Raw genomic sequence first — 18,061 nt, 5'->3', positions numbered from 1 at the left:
AACTACTACATTTATCCCAGAATTTTAAGTCTCTCACTTTCTCCGATACAAAAATCCCTCTCGTTTGCATGGTCATTACAAGATCTGAAATTAATATTTGATTTTAACACAAAAATTTAACACTAGCCCACATTCACTCCAGCTTTGACAAAGGAACACTGAAAGAAAGATCAATACAGTGTATGTGTGATATGAGATGTTCTACATCAATGAGTGTTTCCCTTGTATGATCTACAGCCACCTTCCACTTTTGAAAATGGTATTTAATCTACAACCAGCCTGCTAAATAACATATGTTCAGTGTTACATAACTGTAGTTCTAGGAAAGTGTGCTAAAGTAAATGCCTGTCTGCAAATCAGTGGAATTACACTAGGGCTGGATTTGGCTTATGTTACCAGGGTCACCTTTCCCTCCAGACAAATAGCTGTGTCCTGAACAATCCACTTCTAGGCTAAAGGATGCATGTGCCATTTCCCCCACCAACCAGACCCTCAACCAGCAGAGCTACACATCAGTTTTCCTTAAGAACTGCTTCAGCCAGCCATCTGTTCAGTCCAATATGTCGTCTTTACTGGGCTGATGCCCAATGCTTCAGGAAGGTATCAAACCCCTATTGAAAAATACTATATCCTGTGTAGTAGGGGGAGAGTAGTTCTGCCTGACTCCCATCTGCAGATCAGTTTATGCCCTAAAGCTGGAGCAGCGATGAGCCTCTATAACTTAATTGGAGAGTGGTAACAGCTTATGAAAATTTCTTGCGTCCCCTGCTCTTGTTAGAGATGTTGAAATGGGCCTGTTCTTGTTTCTCTTGAAGTCAAAGGAAGCAAATCAGCATAAAAATTAAACCATAAGTTGTTATTCCTGCTGCTGCTTTAGACAAAAAGAACAAGCAATAAATAACAGCATAAAAGAAATTTATTAAGGTAACACTACTATTTATACAAGTTACTCATGCTAGAAAAGCATAAATGATACATGTAAACAATTGTTTACAGAATACTTGTTTTTCCTTGTAAAGGTGCAAATGATCATCAAATGTAAACACAAGAATGCCAACCTTTCAGGAGCTTGTTTTTTGTTAAAAAAAAAGGTCTTGTTTAATGACCCATTTTTGTTACATAGTGTTATTTTTCTACATTCTCAAGCACATTAAAGTGCTGAGTTATAGGAATCAAACCGTACTGAGATGTTAGCACCACTCTTAATATCAAGGATGTACATTCCTCTCACCCTTTCAAATCTCTAATTTAGTAGGTATGTCACAAAGTTACCTCGGTTGCATCATGACATTCTCTCATTCTGGAACTTAACAATACAGCAAACTTGTCTTGTTTGCTCAAACTGGATGGCAGAGTGCCCCAACGCTTTTTGCACTCACTAAAACATACCCCATTACTCACAATGCAATTGCACACCACCTCCTCCAGAAGTCTATTAAGCAGGCCTCATACCTTTTCCAGCTCTAAAGCCAACATAAGGAAGTGCATACAAATTCACTAAGGGGAGGTACCATCTGATCCTTATCCTAATGTTCCCCAGTATGAATTATAAAGAAACAGCAGAGACACGGGTAGGGAGCTAAGCTGATTCTGACCAGAGCATTTTTCAGCAGAAGCTATTTCAAGTCTGCAATAGGGGCAGCAAGTGCCAGGAAATTGCAACGATATCTTTCTAGATTGTCCAAAAATAACAAGTGGTTCCCATGTGAGCAGACACAAGAATTGATAATGGCAATAAGTGCTCTCACAAGGTTCACATACAGGAAAGACATAGATCCTGAACCTTTGTACCACACACTGGGAAAAATACATAAATTTGGAGTCTAGCTATTTTTCACCTTTCAACCCCAACCTCCTTCTTGAGTATCAATAATTCAGCAAAGAGATGGGTGTTCCAGTCCTGCTTCTCATTTCCCAAAAAACTGACCAGACACTCAGGGCACTAATCTTCACAGCTCCTGTGCTCTGAGATGCCCAAGTGGCGCGGCACAGCAGCATCCAGAAGTCTCACAGGATGTAGCCCTGCCCCAACCATCAGCCTGTCAGAACCCAATCTCAAAAAATTAAAAGAGATGGAATCTTTCACGGAGAGTGATACAAAGAAAATACATGATACAAATTAAATGAAAAAATAAATATATTCTGCACTCAGAAAAGCTTCTGTGCAAAGGTGGCACTCTTCTGGTCAAGAACTTTTTTTTTTTTTTTTAAATGAAGCTTTCTGTAAATAAGGCAAAAGCATTATTTTCAGTATCACATTCCTCTTTCATCCACTGCATGGATGCCACTTCCACTGCTGGAGGAGGAGAGGCCCTCCTCTTTGCCAGACTCCTGGCACAGCTTGCAGTCCCAGGTCATTGTTTATGTTAGAGTAACTTTTACAGTTCAGTTTATTCAAAAACTGAGAGACTGTTTAGAAAAAAATAAGGACATAAGCAAAGCTTCTAGTTGTAGTCGGTGGTTCCCTGGAGTCTGACAAGTTGGTCTCCCATTGGGCGTGCGCTCAGAAAAGTCATTTTATTTATGATTCCATAGAAAGAGGCACCAGCAAAGAATTAAGATGGATCTATATTTTACTAGAGCCGCATAGAGCTCCAGAGTCAGTAAGTCTCTTCAGTTTGTATAGGATAGAGAACGAAGGGCTTTTTCTGCATTAGATGCTTACCATATATGGGATTCACAATGTGTCATTTTGATAACGCCTACACCGCCTCCCAGCCGACGATAGTTCATTCCGCCGTACAACCTGCAAAGAAAAGTTGTCGTTGGTCATAGTGCTTAGGCTCTTAATGCACGCTCTTCTCTGGTAAAAGCATGAAACAGCCTCCGCAGGCAGCATGTATAGTTCAGCATAACTGTTGGTCTCCATTTAAGATGATGACTGTGATTTAAGCTGTCTGATGAGTAAGGCAGGGGTCCCCAATCTATACAAACACACATCTAAAGTAAATAGCCATATTTGCTCATATATGTATCTCCCTTGATGCGGACAGCAAATTGTTTTGCTTCGAGTCTTCCAGCAACAGAAAACTGCACTGAATTTCCTTTCTGCTCCTGTGTAGTTACAGGAACAGAGGGCAGCAACTCTATGGGTTGCATTAGGCCCTCTGGCTATGCTTTGGGCAACCCTGGAGCAAGGGGTAAATCTTCTACATGGTGCATAGCTAATTTCAGACTCGTATCTGCTTTATGCTACACACAGCTGAACAGACCAATGCATTATGCATTTCAAACATCATTTGTTCTCTCCACGCTATGATACTGAAACAATATCCAGATTTCACATGGAAATCTGATGCCTATCAGCTCCAATTTCCTACTTCAGCTGCATATTCCTCTATGTGCTGAAGCAGTTACAGTCTGCTGGAAGAAATAGGACAGTTGAGTTCTTTCAGTAACTCTCACCAATGCCACCCATTAACCCCAGATTGCATATCAAGGATTTCCTAGTGGTGCTCCTCACACAGGAAAAACTTCACACAGCAAGAAGTCCCCCAGCCAATAAAGAGAGGGAAGATGATAGTAGACACCACCAGCTTTATTCAGTTCAGTGCTGGTAACAAACAAGCTAGTATCCTCAATAGCTACCTGTGTTAGCTACAAAAACATGCTTTGGCTAGTTCTCCATATTATATGTCCTACCACTTCTGCCAGGGAAAGTGGCTGTCACCATCCAGTTAAAAGGCAGAATTAAGTTACTCCTGGGGGAATTGTGCACCACTGCACAGGCACAGAATTCGTGTCCCCCACAGATTTCTTTGCTTCCTTACAAAAAAAGGATTTCCTGAAGGGGAAGCAAAGGGAAAAGGCAAGAGTGGTCACGCGCCCCACCCCAGCAATGCGGGCACATTGTTTTGGGCATCTGGAGCAGATGGCAGAGAGGTAAATCACTGCATGGAAGGCGGGGCTGGGGATGCCTGGGCCGGTGGCTCCTACCCTCAGCTGCTAGTGCCAGCTGGGCTGGGGTAGACGGGACTTGCTCTTCCCCTGAAAGGAGCAGCCTGGGCCAGTTCAGACCCACCCCCAGAAACCTCCCCCGGCTGCAGGAAGCTCCACACACACAGCCCCAATCTCTCCTCAGCAATGGGGGGCGGGGGAGGGTCACTGTACAGGGAACTCCTCCGCTGTCTGCCCCAGTCCCTGTGCATCTGGACTCCTGCATACCCAGACCCCCCCCCAACTCAACCCCCAGCCTGCTAAGCCTCACTTCCTGCAGTCAGACCCCCCACCGAACCCCAACCCCCTTCACCCAGACCACCCCCAGCAGTGAGCCTCACTCCAACCCCCACCCTGAAAAGGCCCCTGCACCCAGACCCCCACCCCACCAGCATCTGGACTCCCCTGCTAAGCCCCATCCCCCCTTACCCAGATTCCCCTGTTGAGCCCCAACCACCTTCATCTGGATCTTCCTGCAGAGTCCCATTGCACCTAGAACCCTGCAAAGAGCCCCTGTGCATCCAGAATCACCCCCCGCACCCAGACCCGCCACTGAGCCACCCATACCCAGATTGCCCCACACAGAACCTTCTCATCCCACACCTGGATCCCCCCAGGCTGAACCTGCCTGCCCACACCTGTTGTGCCTGGTGTGGAGGGGCAGGGCCCTGGAGCATTTCTGTGGCAGGCCTGGCCCTTGCGCCGTGTCACGGTTGGGTGCAGCCTCTCCTCTCCATCAAGTCTGTGTCCCAGAGAGATGGGGTTGGGGGGACGGACGGAGGGTGATCTCCCACCTCTGTGCAGCCAGTGGCCTCTGCTCTTCACTGGAATGCTGGAGCCTCCACATTTATTTATTGAAAAAATTTGTAGAATTTTGCAGAATTTTAAAATGTGTGCAGAATATTTTTTGGCACAGAATTTTTAATTTTTGGCACAGATTTCCCTCAGGAGTATTAAGTATATACTGCTCCGCACTGGGCTGGCTTTCTGAGCTGTACAGAGGCATCACCACACAAGAGTGCTTAACTGAGAGAAGTGCCTCCCACGCCACATAAGAAAATCTCAACATGAAAGGGTTAATGTACTAGTTCAGGCTAGCTCAGTAGGACAAGGACATTAATTTCTTCCTATTCCCTGCACCCTGACAGATTTCTAAAATATCAAATCCCTTTCAAGAATATAAATAAGAGTCTGAAACGCTACACTGATTAGATTAATGCACAAACTGTTGTTTTCAAGTGCAGTTATAGTCAGAAAAGTGATTCTGGAAAAACAGCCTGTCTCTATTCAGTACATATTTCCCACCAGTGGTTTCATATCAGACCTGGTTAGTTTACAAGTCAAAACAAGATTTTTCTAACTGCTTGCCCTGCAGATTTAACAGAACTCCATTGACTCAAACTGCTCCGCTTCATACAATATATCCCCATCTAGAGAGATTCTGGAATCAGAGCATAGCACTGTGAAGCCTAGATAGCCCCAAAGGAACATACTGAATTCTGTTCTGCTTTCTGTATCTTTAAGCTACCACAGCTAAGGTAGATGTTTATTTTTGTTGGTAAACTGAGCAGACATGGCTCAATGCATGTGTACGTACACACACAGATCTCCAGATTAGCCTACAAAAAATGTTCCAAAGCACAGCACTTGAGATTAGGAGGTCTAGGTTCTAATACAGTGTGTGCCCATGGCTCACCATGTAACTGACTAAGTCACTTGCCTTCTCTGGACCTCAGTTTCCCCAGCTGTATGATGGCAAATCAACACTTCCCTACTTCCTAATGGTATTGTGAGGCTTAATTCACTAAAGTGAGCAAAGGTCTTTGGGGTTCTTGAGTTCAAGGCACTGTAGTAGAATCATGTCTATTATATTCAAAATGAAGATGGTAGAGGGGACTTAAAGCACAGCTACTCCAGTTTTGAAAAAGGAAGCTGCAGGCCCTCGCCACAGGGAGCTATTTCAAAAACGGCTGTTACTCCTCTGGTCCGACGCATGGAGGAGCAATGGACAAGACACATATTGCAACACAGCAGCACTATAGACCATTCAGATATGGATTGTTTTGGCGAAAGCCCGACACTTATGTAGAGGTTTGCTACCTCTCTTTAGGAAATGGCTGCGTAGGGAGACTTCACTGCTACTGATACAGTCTGTCAGCACTAAAGTGACAGCATTATGAGTGGTAAATGTCCCCATTTCCTTCTGTTCTGAAACAGATTCCAAGCGCATATGGGTGGCAGAGAAACACAGTTTCTCCACCTCTGAGTTATTCAGAAAGGGATTCTCTCTCTGGAAATGGGAGGTTAGTTATGTGACACACTGGATCACATTGCCTGCTCCCTTTGTTGGTTTCTCTTTTAAACAAACCAGCCAAGTCACATAAAGGGTTACAGTGGCCACCTCCATCAACCCAACTTCCAGTAAGATGAGGCACAACACATCTCCACTCTGCTGGGAAGACTAGTCATAGGCATAATTTAAGCAGGTGTGCCTAAGGTTTGCAATTTCACTGTTTTATGAATTTAAAGGTTACCTCCATGTGTTAGCATCAGGATCAAACACTTCAATGGTCTTCAAGTACGTTGTGCCATCAAAGCCTCCCACTGCCATTAGCTGTCCATTCACTACTGCAAGGCCAACCTGGAAAACAACCACCACAGACATTATTCATGCTTCGTTGCAGGTCTTGAAGGCTTGTCTCACAAGAGAAACACTTCAATAAAAAGCCATTCATTAATCAGCAGAGTCAAGCCTTAGGAAGATGTCAGTACACAGCACACGTTCCTGGAGGCAGTAGGGGTACAGAAGGGACAATTGTATTTTAGTATTTCTGTTAAAATACAGATTCATAAAACCTAGCATAAAATGGTATTCAACTAGAACATTTCAGTACAGATTCCCCTAAAACACATGGCTACTTCTCTGGGATGCTGAGTAGAGTTAGCCGAAAAAAAAAAAAAATTAGAGCTTTCCCACTGTGTCAGAGAAGACAAAAAAATGTGTTTTGCTGTTTGTGCATTGGCAACTGTGTTGGACTCTCATTAGCAGTACATTGGTTTTACAAGTGATTTAAATGTCATTGCTCTCAAGACTGGTTCAGCTCATCAGATAGCACAAATGATACACTCAAGTTCATGCCCCAGGGACTGGGAGAGTAAAAACAGCAAGGGTTAGAATGAATAAGACCTTCATCACACAATAAGCAATAGGAGTTGTACTACACTGATCCCAAAGCGAACAGTAAGATCCTCCAGCCCCAGGCTCTGAGGACCTCATTGTGATGTTGGCAGGCCAGATGCCAGCTCTTGCCCAGGCTGCAGGCATTAGCTAAGAACTGACAACCTCGTAGCTGGAGACCAGAGCAGGTCACCTGTATGTTAGTTTTGCTCAAAATAGGTATTATTCTTGTAAGAATGTATTTAGTGTTTAGATTCTATGAAATGCTTGTAAGTTGCTGCATGCAATCAATCACACTTACAATGTCTGTATTCCATGCTATTAGAAAATATGTACATTTTGCTTTATAACTTTGAAAATGTTTGCTCTGAATTTATGAACTTAGCTATGGGAATCGTTCTCCCTGTCCATCCAGAAGGACTACCAAAATCAGAAAGGCCATCAAGGATCATTGCAATATGAAGGATTGGTTAATGGCTCCATCATGCCTAGAAAATGCTATATGCAAGAAAGCTCATCCTGTGGCCTTGAAAGCTGAATGAAGGAAATAAAACAAAGCTATGGGAAAATTTTCCAATGTTCTGGCTATTTGAACTCTGAAGGGCCAGAGACTCTAAACTGAAGCCAGGGGCTGCCTCCTGGGTCTGCCCTGAAAAACACTTAAGTAGTGGTCTGTCAATTCAATCACTCTTTGGATTTAGATGGTAACTCATTTGTGTGTATATGTTTGCTTGCTTTAACCTGTAAATAACTCTTCTTCCTTTTTCATAATTAATAAACCTTTAGATAGTTTATTACAGGAATGGCTATAGGCATTGTCTTTGGTTTAAGATCTAGGGTAACTGATTTGAGGTAAGTGACTGGTTTCTTGGGACTGGAAGCAACCTGAATGTGGTGTGATTTTTGGTGTAAGTGACCATTTATCACTAAGTCCAGTTTGTCTGGGTGGCAAGATAGACTGGAGATCTATCATGTTCGTTTGCTAATTCCTCCAAAGTGCACAATAGGACAGGGCCTGTGTGTTTAATAGCATGTTCTTTCCTCTAATGGCTTCTGATGTTATTGGGAGGGCAGGGTGGGAGGTTATCACTATTTACTGAAGTAGCACACTCAAGAATTCCCTGCTTCAGAATTAAGTGCTCGTGACTCAGTGCCAGTAGTCAAAACTCCTATGGAAAAAACCGGCCTAAAAACAATTCCCCCTTCTCGGTTGTATTAAAAAGTTGTCATCATCACCCATTCACCCCTTGCAGCACAGGAAGCTACTATTGCTACACCTAGTACTTCCTTCTGGGCTATGTGCTTTGCCTTTTTAAAAACATTTCCCTCTTAGAAGGGGGTAAGATGCAGGAAAAGTGAAAGAAGCAAGAAAAGAGCAGAGCCCTCCCTATGCTCCAGCTAAGTAGCTACGCACAGCACAAGCTGGCAAATGAAGCAGAACTCACGCCGCTCCGCCGTGATGTCATGGCCACCACAGGAGACCACTGGTTGGTTCTGGGGTTGTATCTCTCGGCACTGCTGAGCTCTGTGGTATCATCTCGGCCTCCCACAGCATAGATCATGTCCTGGTATACTGCACAGCCCAGGTGCTTCCGTCTAGTCCCCATGGGAGCTATTGTGTGCCAGCGGTTCTCTTGGGGATTGTAGCGCTCCACTGTGGAGAAAGTCATATTACAAATCTTTGGACACCATCTTCTATTAGTGGCTCTGTGCTTGTAGCCATAACATGGATCAGACTGTGAAGAGACATTTCCTCCCCACACCAGAAACACATTGTGTCAGTTTGTCACCATCCACACTGCTTCTCCCTGCTTTCTCTAGAAGACTTGCTATTCCTCCTCCTCTCCCCAACCCCAGTCTAACAAAGACAGGAATGCCAGATGTTCAGTCATTTAATGCACCTGAGCTGAAGAATGAAATTCTGGTGAAGCTACAACTGGTCTGTACTGCCATCTACACTTGTGACAGAGTGAGCTCCAGTAAGTATGCTGTTGCCCAAGCCAGCAAAGACCAGAGATATCACAGAGATGATGTACTGGCTCTTTGTAGGCAAGTGCTAAGAAAATGCACAAAGTAACTGCGTATTGCAACTTCCTAGTAAGAAGCAGACACACAAACATATAACCAGCTAGCAGTGGTTTAGGAGGATGGGGACAGTACTAATGTATAGCAAAATTAACTTCAGGTGAGGAACCCACTCAGAAAACTGACCACACAAATATTTACCAGCTTTCTGGGGAAGGAGTATGGGTAAAAGAACAGGACCACGGAAGATACTGGTTGCAGTGCAGTATGGAGAAGTGACATACCTGTATTGAGAGGTGACGTCCCATCGGAGCCTCCCACAGCATAGAGAAAGCCCCCTAACACAGCCACTGCCACTCCCAAGCGCCTGGTGCTCATGGAAGCCACCCGAGTCCATTTGTTTTCTTTTGGATCATACCTGCCACAAGAAAAAGCAGAGACCAGTTGAGCTTCCAAGTATACACATCAGGCCCTGTTTCCCTTGGGAGCTACAGCAAGCAACCAAAGGAATCTGTGGGGAGCAGTATTTCTGGCAGTTCCACATTCAGGTGGGGTAATACTAACACGTCTGTTCTGGTTTTAGCCTCTAAAAGAGGTTCAGTATATACACATCATGGCAGCTAGGCAGACAGTTGCTGTTTGCTGGAATTCAGGTTAAACTAAAAACATCCACCTTCAAATACAATCACTAACAAACCCACTCAGCATTTGTTGCCTTCTTTCAAACTCCCATGCACCAACTGCATCTTCTTATAAGATCTTTCCTTCTCCTTCCCTCCCGCTTCCTTATTTTTAATACCTTTCCACAATGTTGAGACAAGAGACACCATCCTGGCCACCAACAGCATAGAGGTATCCCCCGAGAACTGCCACTCCAACACTGGTCCTGCAGGTGCTGGTGGGAGCCACATCACTGCTCCACTGATTAGTCTTCGGGTCGTATCTAAAAAGTGTGTCAAATAATTCAAGTCTGCACTGCTTATCTACAGAAATCTCTGACTCCCCTGTGGCTTGTGATTAGTGGTACAGTGGAACTTGCTTATCCTGATTTCAGAGGAAAACTATGAAGAAGGATGAAAGTCCTGAATTGTTCCAATACACTATGCAGTGCAAACTGCAATTCTGGTTGCAGTAAAACCTCATCTTAGCATGAAGTCATTCTTGGAAAAGTTACTGACCTCACTAAAAGCTGGTTCCACTGTATTTTACTTTAAATCACTGAAGGTTTCAAAGGTCCAAATCTGACCTCCATTCCTCCTCCCTTGTATATATTTCCAACGTCCACATAATTCTTTATTCATCAACCCAGAAAAGAATGTCTGGATAGTTTTCCCCTCCTTACAAGTACATATATGCCTGCAGTCTCACCTTCCTGAGCAACACTAATAAAACAAGCCAGTGGGAATGTATATGTAAGGAAGTTAGCAAAAGCCATGCCCATCATAAACTACAGCCAGGCCCACTCTTACACTTCATTTCCCTACTCCTTCACATGCCAAAGGCTATGCCTCAGAGAGCTCAGAGCAGAGGTCAGACTAAGATTACCATTAAGTTAGGGATATAAGGCTACATCCTGGTATGTCTGATGTTTCAGTTTAGAATAAAATTGATACAGATGTCAAAAAAGCTAGTAACAAGGGTGGATAAAAATAAATGATTTAAAAAAAAAAATAAAAAAAATCGGATTTTTTCATTTAAATTGGCTTTTTTGATAAAATGCTTTTTGAGGAAAAAACCTATTTAAAGATAGTTTTAATTAAGATATCTTTGAGCTATAATGTATCTCATCATGGAACAGGGATTATAAATTCTAATTCTACAATGTGAGACAACATATTCATGTAATGTTTAAGAAAAGTTTTGTGAATGAGTTCCAATAGTTCATGGATTAGGGAATATTTTAATGAAGTTCCTCTACCTGTGGGTGAGACAGGCATGCATGCAAAAAGCAAAACAGTGCAACAAAGAAATGCAAGGCCTGGTTGCCCGAATGAAACAACATCATGAGAAGTGTTCTTTCTCAGGAGGAAGCTGTGTTGAAGATGATGAAAGGAACATGTCTGAACATGCAGGATCTTCAAGCTGGTAAACTTTTTTATTTCATACTTCTTTCTTAAGGACTGCCCGCCTTCCTTCTGGACTATTCTTGAATTCTCATGTTTGAGCAAAAAATATAGTTGTTGCTCTATGGTACTATCATTTTAGATGCAGTTGTGATCAAAAATAAATAGCTGAAATCGGCAGATCTTCCTTTTACAATTTCACCTTTAAAGTAGTACTGAGTGTCAGTCAATTCAATGAGTAATACTAAATGAGCAGTATCGTAATAATAATGAAATAACTGCATTGACTTATTTTGTTTAGGAGAATCCATCCTCAACAGACAGGATTCTGAAGACTATCCACCTTCAAGATCACCATCATTTTCTATAGTTTCAGAATTATCTGCCAATGATAGTGTTTCAGTCATATCATGTATGTCACATAGCCACAGTACATCACCTGTAGCAAAAAAGAAAAGAAAAACCTCCATCATCCAGAAACAACCATAGAGAAGTATGTGATAAGAACCAGCAGATTACAAAAAGAGATGATTGATGGAAAAACTGCCCAGTTTGTTTATGCAACAAACTCTCCTTTCCGTATGATTGAGAACCCACACTTCATTAACATGGTTCAGTCATTAAGACCAGGATACAGTCCACCCAACAGAGCAGATGTCGCAGGCAAATTGCTGGATAAAGTGTATGAAAAAGAAATTGAGCAGTGTGCAAAAGGTCTAGACGGTGAAATTGTTAACCTTTGAGTCTTGATGGGTGGAGCAGTGTCCACAATGATCCTGTTGCATGTGCTTGTGTGACAACAGCAGGAGGGAATGTCTTCCTTACAGAAACAATTGATACATCAGAATACTTACAAGAAGTAGCAGTAAAAGCTATAAGAATCTGTGAAGAAAATTTCAAATGTCTAGTACGCAGCTTGGTTACAGACAATGCTGCAAATGTATCCAAGATTAGAAGAAATTATTTAGAAGAGAGTCCCAAGCTAATAACATACAGTTGCAGTGCTCATTTGATGCACCTCCAATGTTCCAGAAATAAAGGCTAATGTTGTTGAAATTGCAAAATACTTCCGTAACAACCACTTTGCAGCAGCTGCTCTGAAAAAAGTGAGAGGAACCAAGCTAAGTCTCCCACAAAAAGTGTGATGGAACTCAGTAGTGGACTGTTTTGACCTCTATATCAAGAACTGGCCTAACCTGATGACAGTTTGTGAACAAAATCATGAACAAATAGATGACACTGTCACAGCCAAAGTTCTCAACACTGGGCTTAAGAGAAATGTTGAACACATGCTGAGTTCCCTGAAGCCTATTTTCTGTAGCCTTGAACAAAATGCAGGGAAATAGCTGTTTTATTGCTGACGCTGTTGAAATTTGGAAGGAACTGAGTGAGATCTTAAAAAGAGAAATATGCAATGACAGAGTTAAATTACAAGCATTAAAAAAAACAAATGGGACAAGCACTATCTATAGTTCATTTTCTTGCAAATATTCTCAGTAGTTGGTACCAGGGTCAAACCTTCAAAACTGCTGAAGAAGAGGAGTTGGCTGTGACATGACATCCAGCAATCATCCCTCCATAATGCCAACGATAATAAACTTCAGAGCTCAGGGTGAACCATTCAAGAAATATGTTTGCTGATGATGTTTTAAAGAAAGTCACACCAGTGAACTGGTTGAAGTCACTTAAGCACTTGGATTCAGAGACTGTTGAAGTGATAATCTCACTTTTAACAGCAGTAGCTTCTTCTGCTGGTATAGAAAGAATATTTTCTTCCTTTGTATGAATTCATTCCAAATTGAGAAATCGTTTAGGACTTGAAAAAGCAGGAAAGCTTGTTTTTCTTTTCCAGATTATGAACTAACAGGAAAATGAAGGTGAGGATGACTGAGTTAGGTGCAGAAGCCAATATTTTAAGTTTCTCATGTTGACCTGGCTGACATAGTCGATTTAATTTTTTTTTTTAAATATTTCATTTATCTATTTTAGTTAAAAACAATTTTAACAAAAACAAATCTGATTTTAAAAAACTTGAATATTTAACTAAATTCAAAAATTCATATGCTTGTTTTGTTAAAATATTATATGTTTGCTGTTGAAGAAAAAAATCCAGAATGCATAACGTTGTTTTAGTTAAATAAAACAATTTAAATGTCTGTCTGGTGATGTTCTCCTCCTAATACAGCCTGGCAAGAAAATCCTCCAAATATTAACAATTAACCTGTTGAATTGGAGATATTTATGAAGTCATTGGGAGGTGAAATATCTGCTTCAATTGCCTTTGGTAAATGAAATAACCAAACAATCATTCATTTTCTGATATAACTGTAAAATTATTTTGAAAAATTTTCAGATTAGATCACTTAAAAAATGTATATTGTGTACCTTCTAAAAATGAAACCTACATCTGTCTCTGAGTTGTGAAGAATATGTATTAAGGTTATAACAACCAACAAGAACGCACTTTTATGTAAGAAATCCATGATTAAATCGAGTCTTCCTGACTAGTGATTTAAATCAAATCCACCCTGCTAGTAACCACTGCCACATATTAGCTTATGTACTGAAGCAGGAAATGTAGATAGTATAGATGTAGTATTTCAGCCGTTCAGCATACAAGCAACACAGACAGCAAAATGGACGCCTTTATCACATGGCACCATGTTTTGATGTCTCTGCTGGAGACCTACCTTTCTACACTGTTAAGGTAAGAAGAACCATCATGGCCTCCCACAGCATACAGGAGGTCATCCAGAACACTGACCCCAACTCCACAGCGCCTTTTGCTCATGGAAGCCACCATCCGCCACTCATTGGTTTGAGGGTCATAGCGCTCCACGCTGGAAATTGCGTCCCCACTACACCAGCCTCCCACTGCAGGAATCAACACAAGAAACAGTGTCAGGGTAGTACATCAAACTCACACACTGTGCACTGTCTACAACAAATAATCTATCTACATCTTCTGCCCACAGATGCTTCTTAGACTGTCTTCTTGGGATAGTGTGTATCAGAATTATTCACTCAGAGGACTGTGAATAAGAAAACAGGATGGAATTTTCAAAAGTGCCTACGTGAGTTTAGGAGCACAAGTCCCATTGAAAGTCAAGTGTTTCAGCATGTATTATTATGAGTGCTACCACAGTGCCTGGGAGCACTAATCATAGACCAGAAACCCATTTTGCAAGACAAAGGCCTTGTCTACACTCCAGGGAAAATTCGATCTAAACTACACAATTTGAGTTACGTGAATAGCGTAACTCAAATCGATATAGTTTAGATCTACTTACCACGGGGTCCACACTATGCAATGTCGATGGGAGACGCTCGCCCATCGACTCCCCCTAGTCTTCTCGATTTGGTGGAGTACAGGAGTCGACAGGAGAGCAATCTGCGGTTAATTTAGTGGGTCTTCACTAGACCTGCTAAATCAACCACTGATGTATCGATCGCCGCACATCGATCCCCCAGTAAGTGCAGACAAGCCCAAAGACAATGCAAGACAAGAAGAAAGTGTAGGTTAACTCAAACTGTGGGATGGGTAACATAAAATGTCACTTCTGAAGGTCTGATAGTTAGGGTTGGCCATATGGATTAACTTTGAAACAAAGAGCATTTAAACTTGGATCTCACAGCCAAAGTTGCAGGCACTATACGCACCTGCAAAGAGCACTTCTCCACAGCGGATAGGTTTGCGTGGTCGAGTTCTTGGTCCCTGCATCAGTGGCCGTTCTTGGGGCAACAGCAGGTAGTTCTTAGCTTCATCCACCAGGTCCCTGTGCAAGAGAAAACTTTTATTCTAAATGTCTGGGTGACAGTGGCATTTTTCAGGAAGTACTATTTGGGACATGCCATCCCTAAAAATAGCAGCCATCACCAATCATGTTCCAGTTATTGCCATACTAAAAAGAATATGCATGACTTTATGTACAATATATATATGACCTCTCTTAGGTATTCAAAAGACATCTATTGCTTTGCTAACCAAAGGCCTAATCCAAAGCCCATTGAAGTCAATGGAAAGACTGCTATTCATCTCAATGAACGTTGGAACATGCCCTCGTTGGAAATATTAGATTGGCACTAACATTTGATCAGTGTCAACATTAGATATTACTACGAATGGTACATGCAAAATACTATGGTTAACATAAAGACCCTACTATTTTAACCATGCCCAAAATAAGTAATTAAAAAAAACAATGCGCTGTAAGATAAAACTTGACAAGCAATTATTTTGTTTAGGATCAAAATATCAGTGGTTAAAACCTCACACACAATACCAATAGATGGATGAGGTATCCAGATGATAAAAATTTTATCATTCAGCTTTAAGTAGCTCACCCACCCTCTTACCCACTTATATATCACCCTGCAAATAATTCTAACACTCCAAATCCCTGAGCAACTTCAATCGGCTTTTTTACTTTATTTTAAATAACCTGCCACAAAAAAGCTTCCACCTTCTCCACACAAAAACTGAACTCCTTCAGCACCAAAGTATTACACATGCCCAAAGACCAGGAAGCGAAAAATTTAGTCCTACACGAGTGACAATTTTCTGTATATAAAAACACCAGAGCTTCAAAGTCTGATATCTCATAAGCCTGCAGCATTAGAAAGGGGAGCTTTACGCCTCTGTAAAGGGGAGCTGCAGCTTCCCCATAGTCCTAGCATTCTCTTCTAGTTCCAGGTGGGTTGGTATAGTCAGGAGTTCCGAAACTGTGGGCTAGGGCCCAAAGGTGGGCCACGACACAGTCTCGGGTGGTCTGCCAGCACAACTGCATTCTCCAGCCAATCTCTTAGTAAATATTTAACTTCATGTGACTCATGTAATCTAAGTAATAGCTATATAAATGTAATGTTTTGAACTGTGTATGTTGAACAAAACATAGAAAAAACTATTTATTTATTTTAAAAACAAGCTGCAATATGTCAAGTTTAATTTTTGTGAGTACAATGGTGCATTTCACTGCAAGGTAACCTAGCAACGTACGCACAGTCCGCCATTTACAACTGTAAAAAACGTCAAGCACTATTTCAATTTGACAAGGATAGATTTATTTTTTAGAAAAAGAGAAGAATGCTGTGATGGAGAAGATACTGAAAATCCCAGACTATTTACAGCTACACAAAATGAGCCAGCCAAAAAAATAAAGGAAGTAGTAAGAAAATATGACGACACATATTTGACGTTTGGATTTTCCTTTACCAGGTCAGATAAATACCTGTTGCCTCAGTGTGTTACAATATAATTGTCATTTTATGTTTTTATTTACAATATTTTATTCTTTTCTAGTTAGTAGAAAGAAGGTTGGGTCTTTACTGACACAGCACAGAAATTCAGATTTTACACTAAAAAAATTGAAAACACAATATAGTGTTCAAAATTGGACAACTATTTTGTTTTAAAATCAACAAATAGCACATTTTTTAAACAATTTTGTTAACATTGTGTGACTTATTGTTCAGTTTTATACACTGCACATTTACACATTGCGTTTCCCCTTTCTGAATAAAAAATGTGGAGAGCAAAATTTGGCAAAGTGAAGTGTAGTTTTACTAAAGCTGTTTGGTTTCAAAGATCTTGAAGCATTTCTTTGAGTGCATATTGCTCGGGATTTCTATCATTGTTTACATTAAAATGAAAAGGAACATGCACGTTGTGTATAGTGTTATAGTTTATATGTATGTAATAATTAATATTTATAATTTTCCCCAAGAAGTATTAATAGTGGGTCACAGTGCCTATTGCAACTGGACGGGTGGACTTCAGGGAAAAAAAGTTTGGGAACCCCTGGCTAACCTGGTAATAAAAGTCATGACATTTTCAGATACAGAAAAGCTATTTTAGGTTGTTTAGAATATGGCTTCCTCTGAGCAGTGCTCAGTGGGATTCATGGTAACTAAGGCACCTGGCTTTACAGCCAAAGTGATAGGAAAAACAGGCCATTTTGTGAAGGGTGATTTATCAGAAAGGTAAATTGCTTACCCAAAGCTCTCTCTCCCACCAAAATATTGATTAAAAAAGCTCCTTTGAGGGTACACTGCAACTTCTACACAAATAAATACATACTTGCAATACAGTGCTTTCTTCTATCTCCCCTCTGCCCAATCCCAGAAAAGGAAACTGGTAAGTATCACCTTAGTTTTACCACTGACAAATCACAATATTCTTGGACAGCAAACACAGATAAGGCATGAAGTGAAATTCATAGAACTGCACTGTTCAGTTTCACTCTTTCCAGCTGGAGTTACCTGCATTCTTCATCACTTTTAATGAGTGGATCTGAGCCGACTGTACCCACCAGGAACTTGGGACTGAGTAGTGGCAGACGGACATGTTGCAGCACCTATGAGACACAACAGAACACAATTAAAGGCAACGCACTTGTCACCTTACATATGGAAGGAGCAGTCAAATAGAGAGCAACATTAGCTAATTTGCTTCCACATGCTTTGTGATCCAATTAAGTTATAATGCAGTCACAAGGACAGAAAGATTAGCAATAGGGAGTGTACTAACAATCCCAGTAGTAATTCAGACCATGATACTCTGGCTCAATGCAACTTTTTGTCTATAGCACCTTTGCAATTTCAATAAGCCAGTGTCCTTATCCAGCAGGACAACATCAGATTTTAAAAGAGCTGACCCAATGAGACTGCTCATGAATGAAACCCAACAACCTGACTGAAAACCTTAAGAGGACTGCAGATGTCTATACATATTGTCCTAAGCACTTGTTTGGCTGACAGTTTTATTATCTATTTACCCTTTTAAGTGTACACTGCAGTGTACAGTAAATGAACTACATCAAACATGCCACAAACAGCTTACACTTTAAATGCACAAGCAGGT

At 41.3% G+C, this 18,061-nt stretch overlaps 1 protein-coding gene across 2 annotated transcripts in view; it reads right to left on the bottom strand.

Annotated features, from left to right (window-relative positions):
• Nucleotides 1-898: 898 nt before the first annotated feature.
• Nucleotides 899-18,061, bottom strand: part of KLHL20 (kelch like family member 20) — a 37,887-nt gene continuing 20,724 nt past the window's right edge. For both annotated transcript variants that reach the window (XM_077824573.1, XM_077824574.1), the window contains exons 5-12: nt 17,461-17,555; nt 14,863-14,978; nt 13,893-14,076; nt 9,939-10,082; nt 9,424-9,557; nt 8,560-8,768; nt 6,471-6,577; nt 899-2,746 (exon numbers count right to left, since the gene is read on the bottom strand). In XM_077824573.1, coding sequence (XP_077680699.1) covers nt 2,662-2,746; nt 6,471-6,577; nt 8,560-8,768; nt 9,424-9,557; nt 9,939-10,082; nt 13,893-14,076; nt 14,863-14,978; nt 17,461-17,555 — 1,074 coding nt within the window. In that variant the 3' untranslated portion in view covers nt 899-2,661. The remainder of the gene's footprint in view (nt 2,747-6,470; nt 6,578-8,559; nt 8,769-9,423; nt 9,558-9,938; nt 10,083-13,892; nt 14,077-14,862; nt 14,979-17,460; nt 17,556-18,061) is intronic.

This window comes from Eretmochelys imbricata, chromosome 8 (genome assembly GCF_965152235.1).
Source record: "Eretmochelys imbricata isolate rEreImb1 chromosome 8, rEreImb1.hap1, whole genome shotgun sequence".
NCBI lineage: Eukaryota > Metazoa > Chordata > Testudines > Cheloniidae > Eretmochelys > Eretmochelys imbricata.
This window is presented reverse-complemented; position numbering and strand designations above follow the sequence as displayed.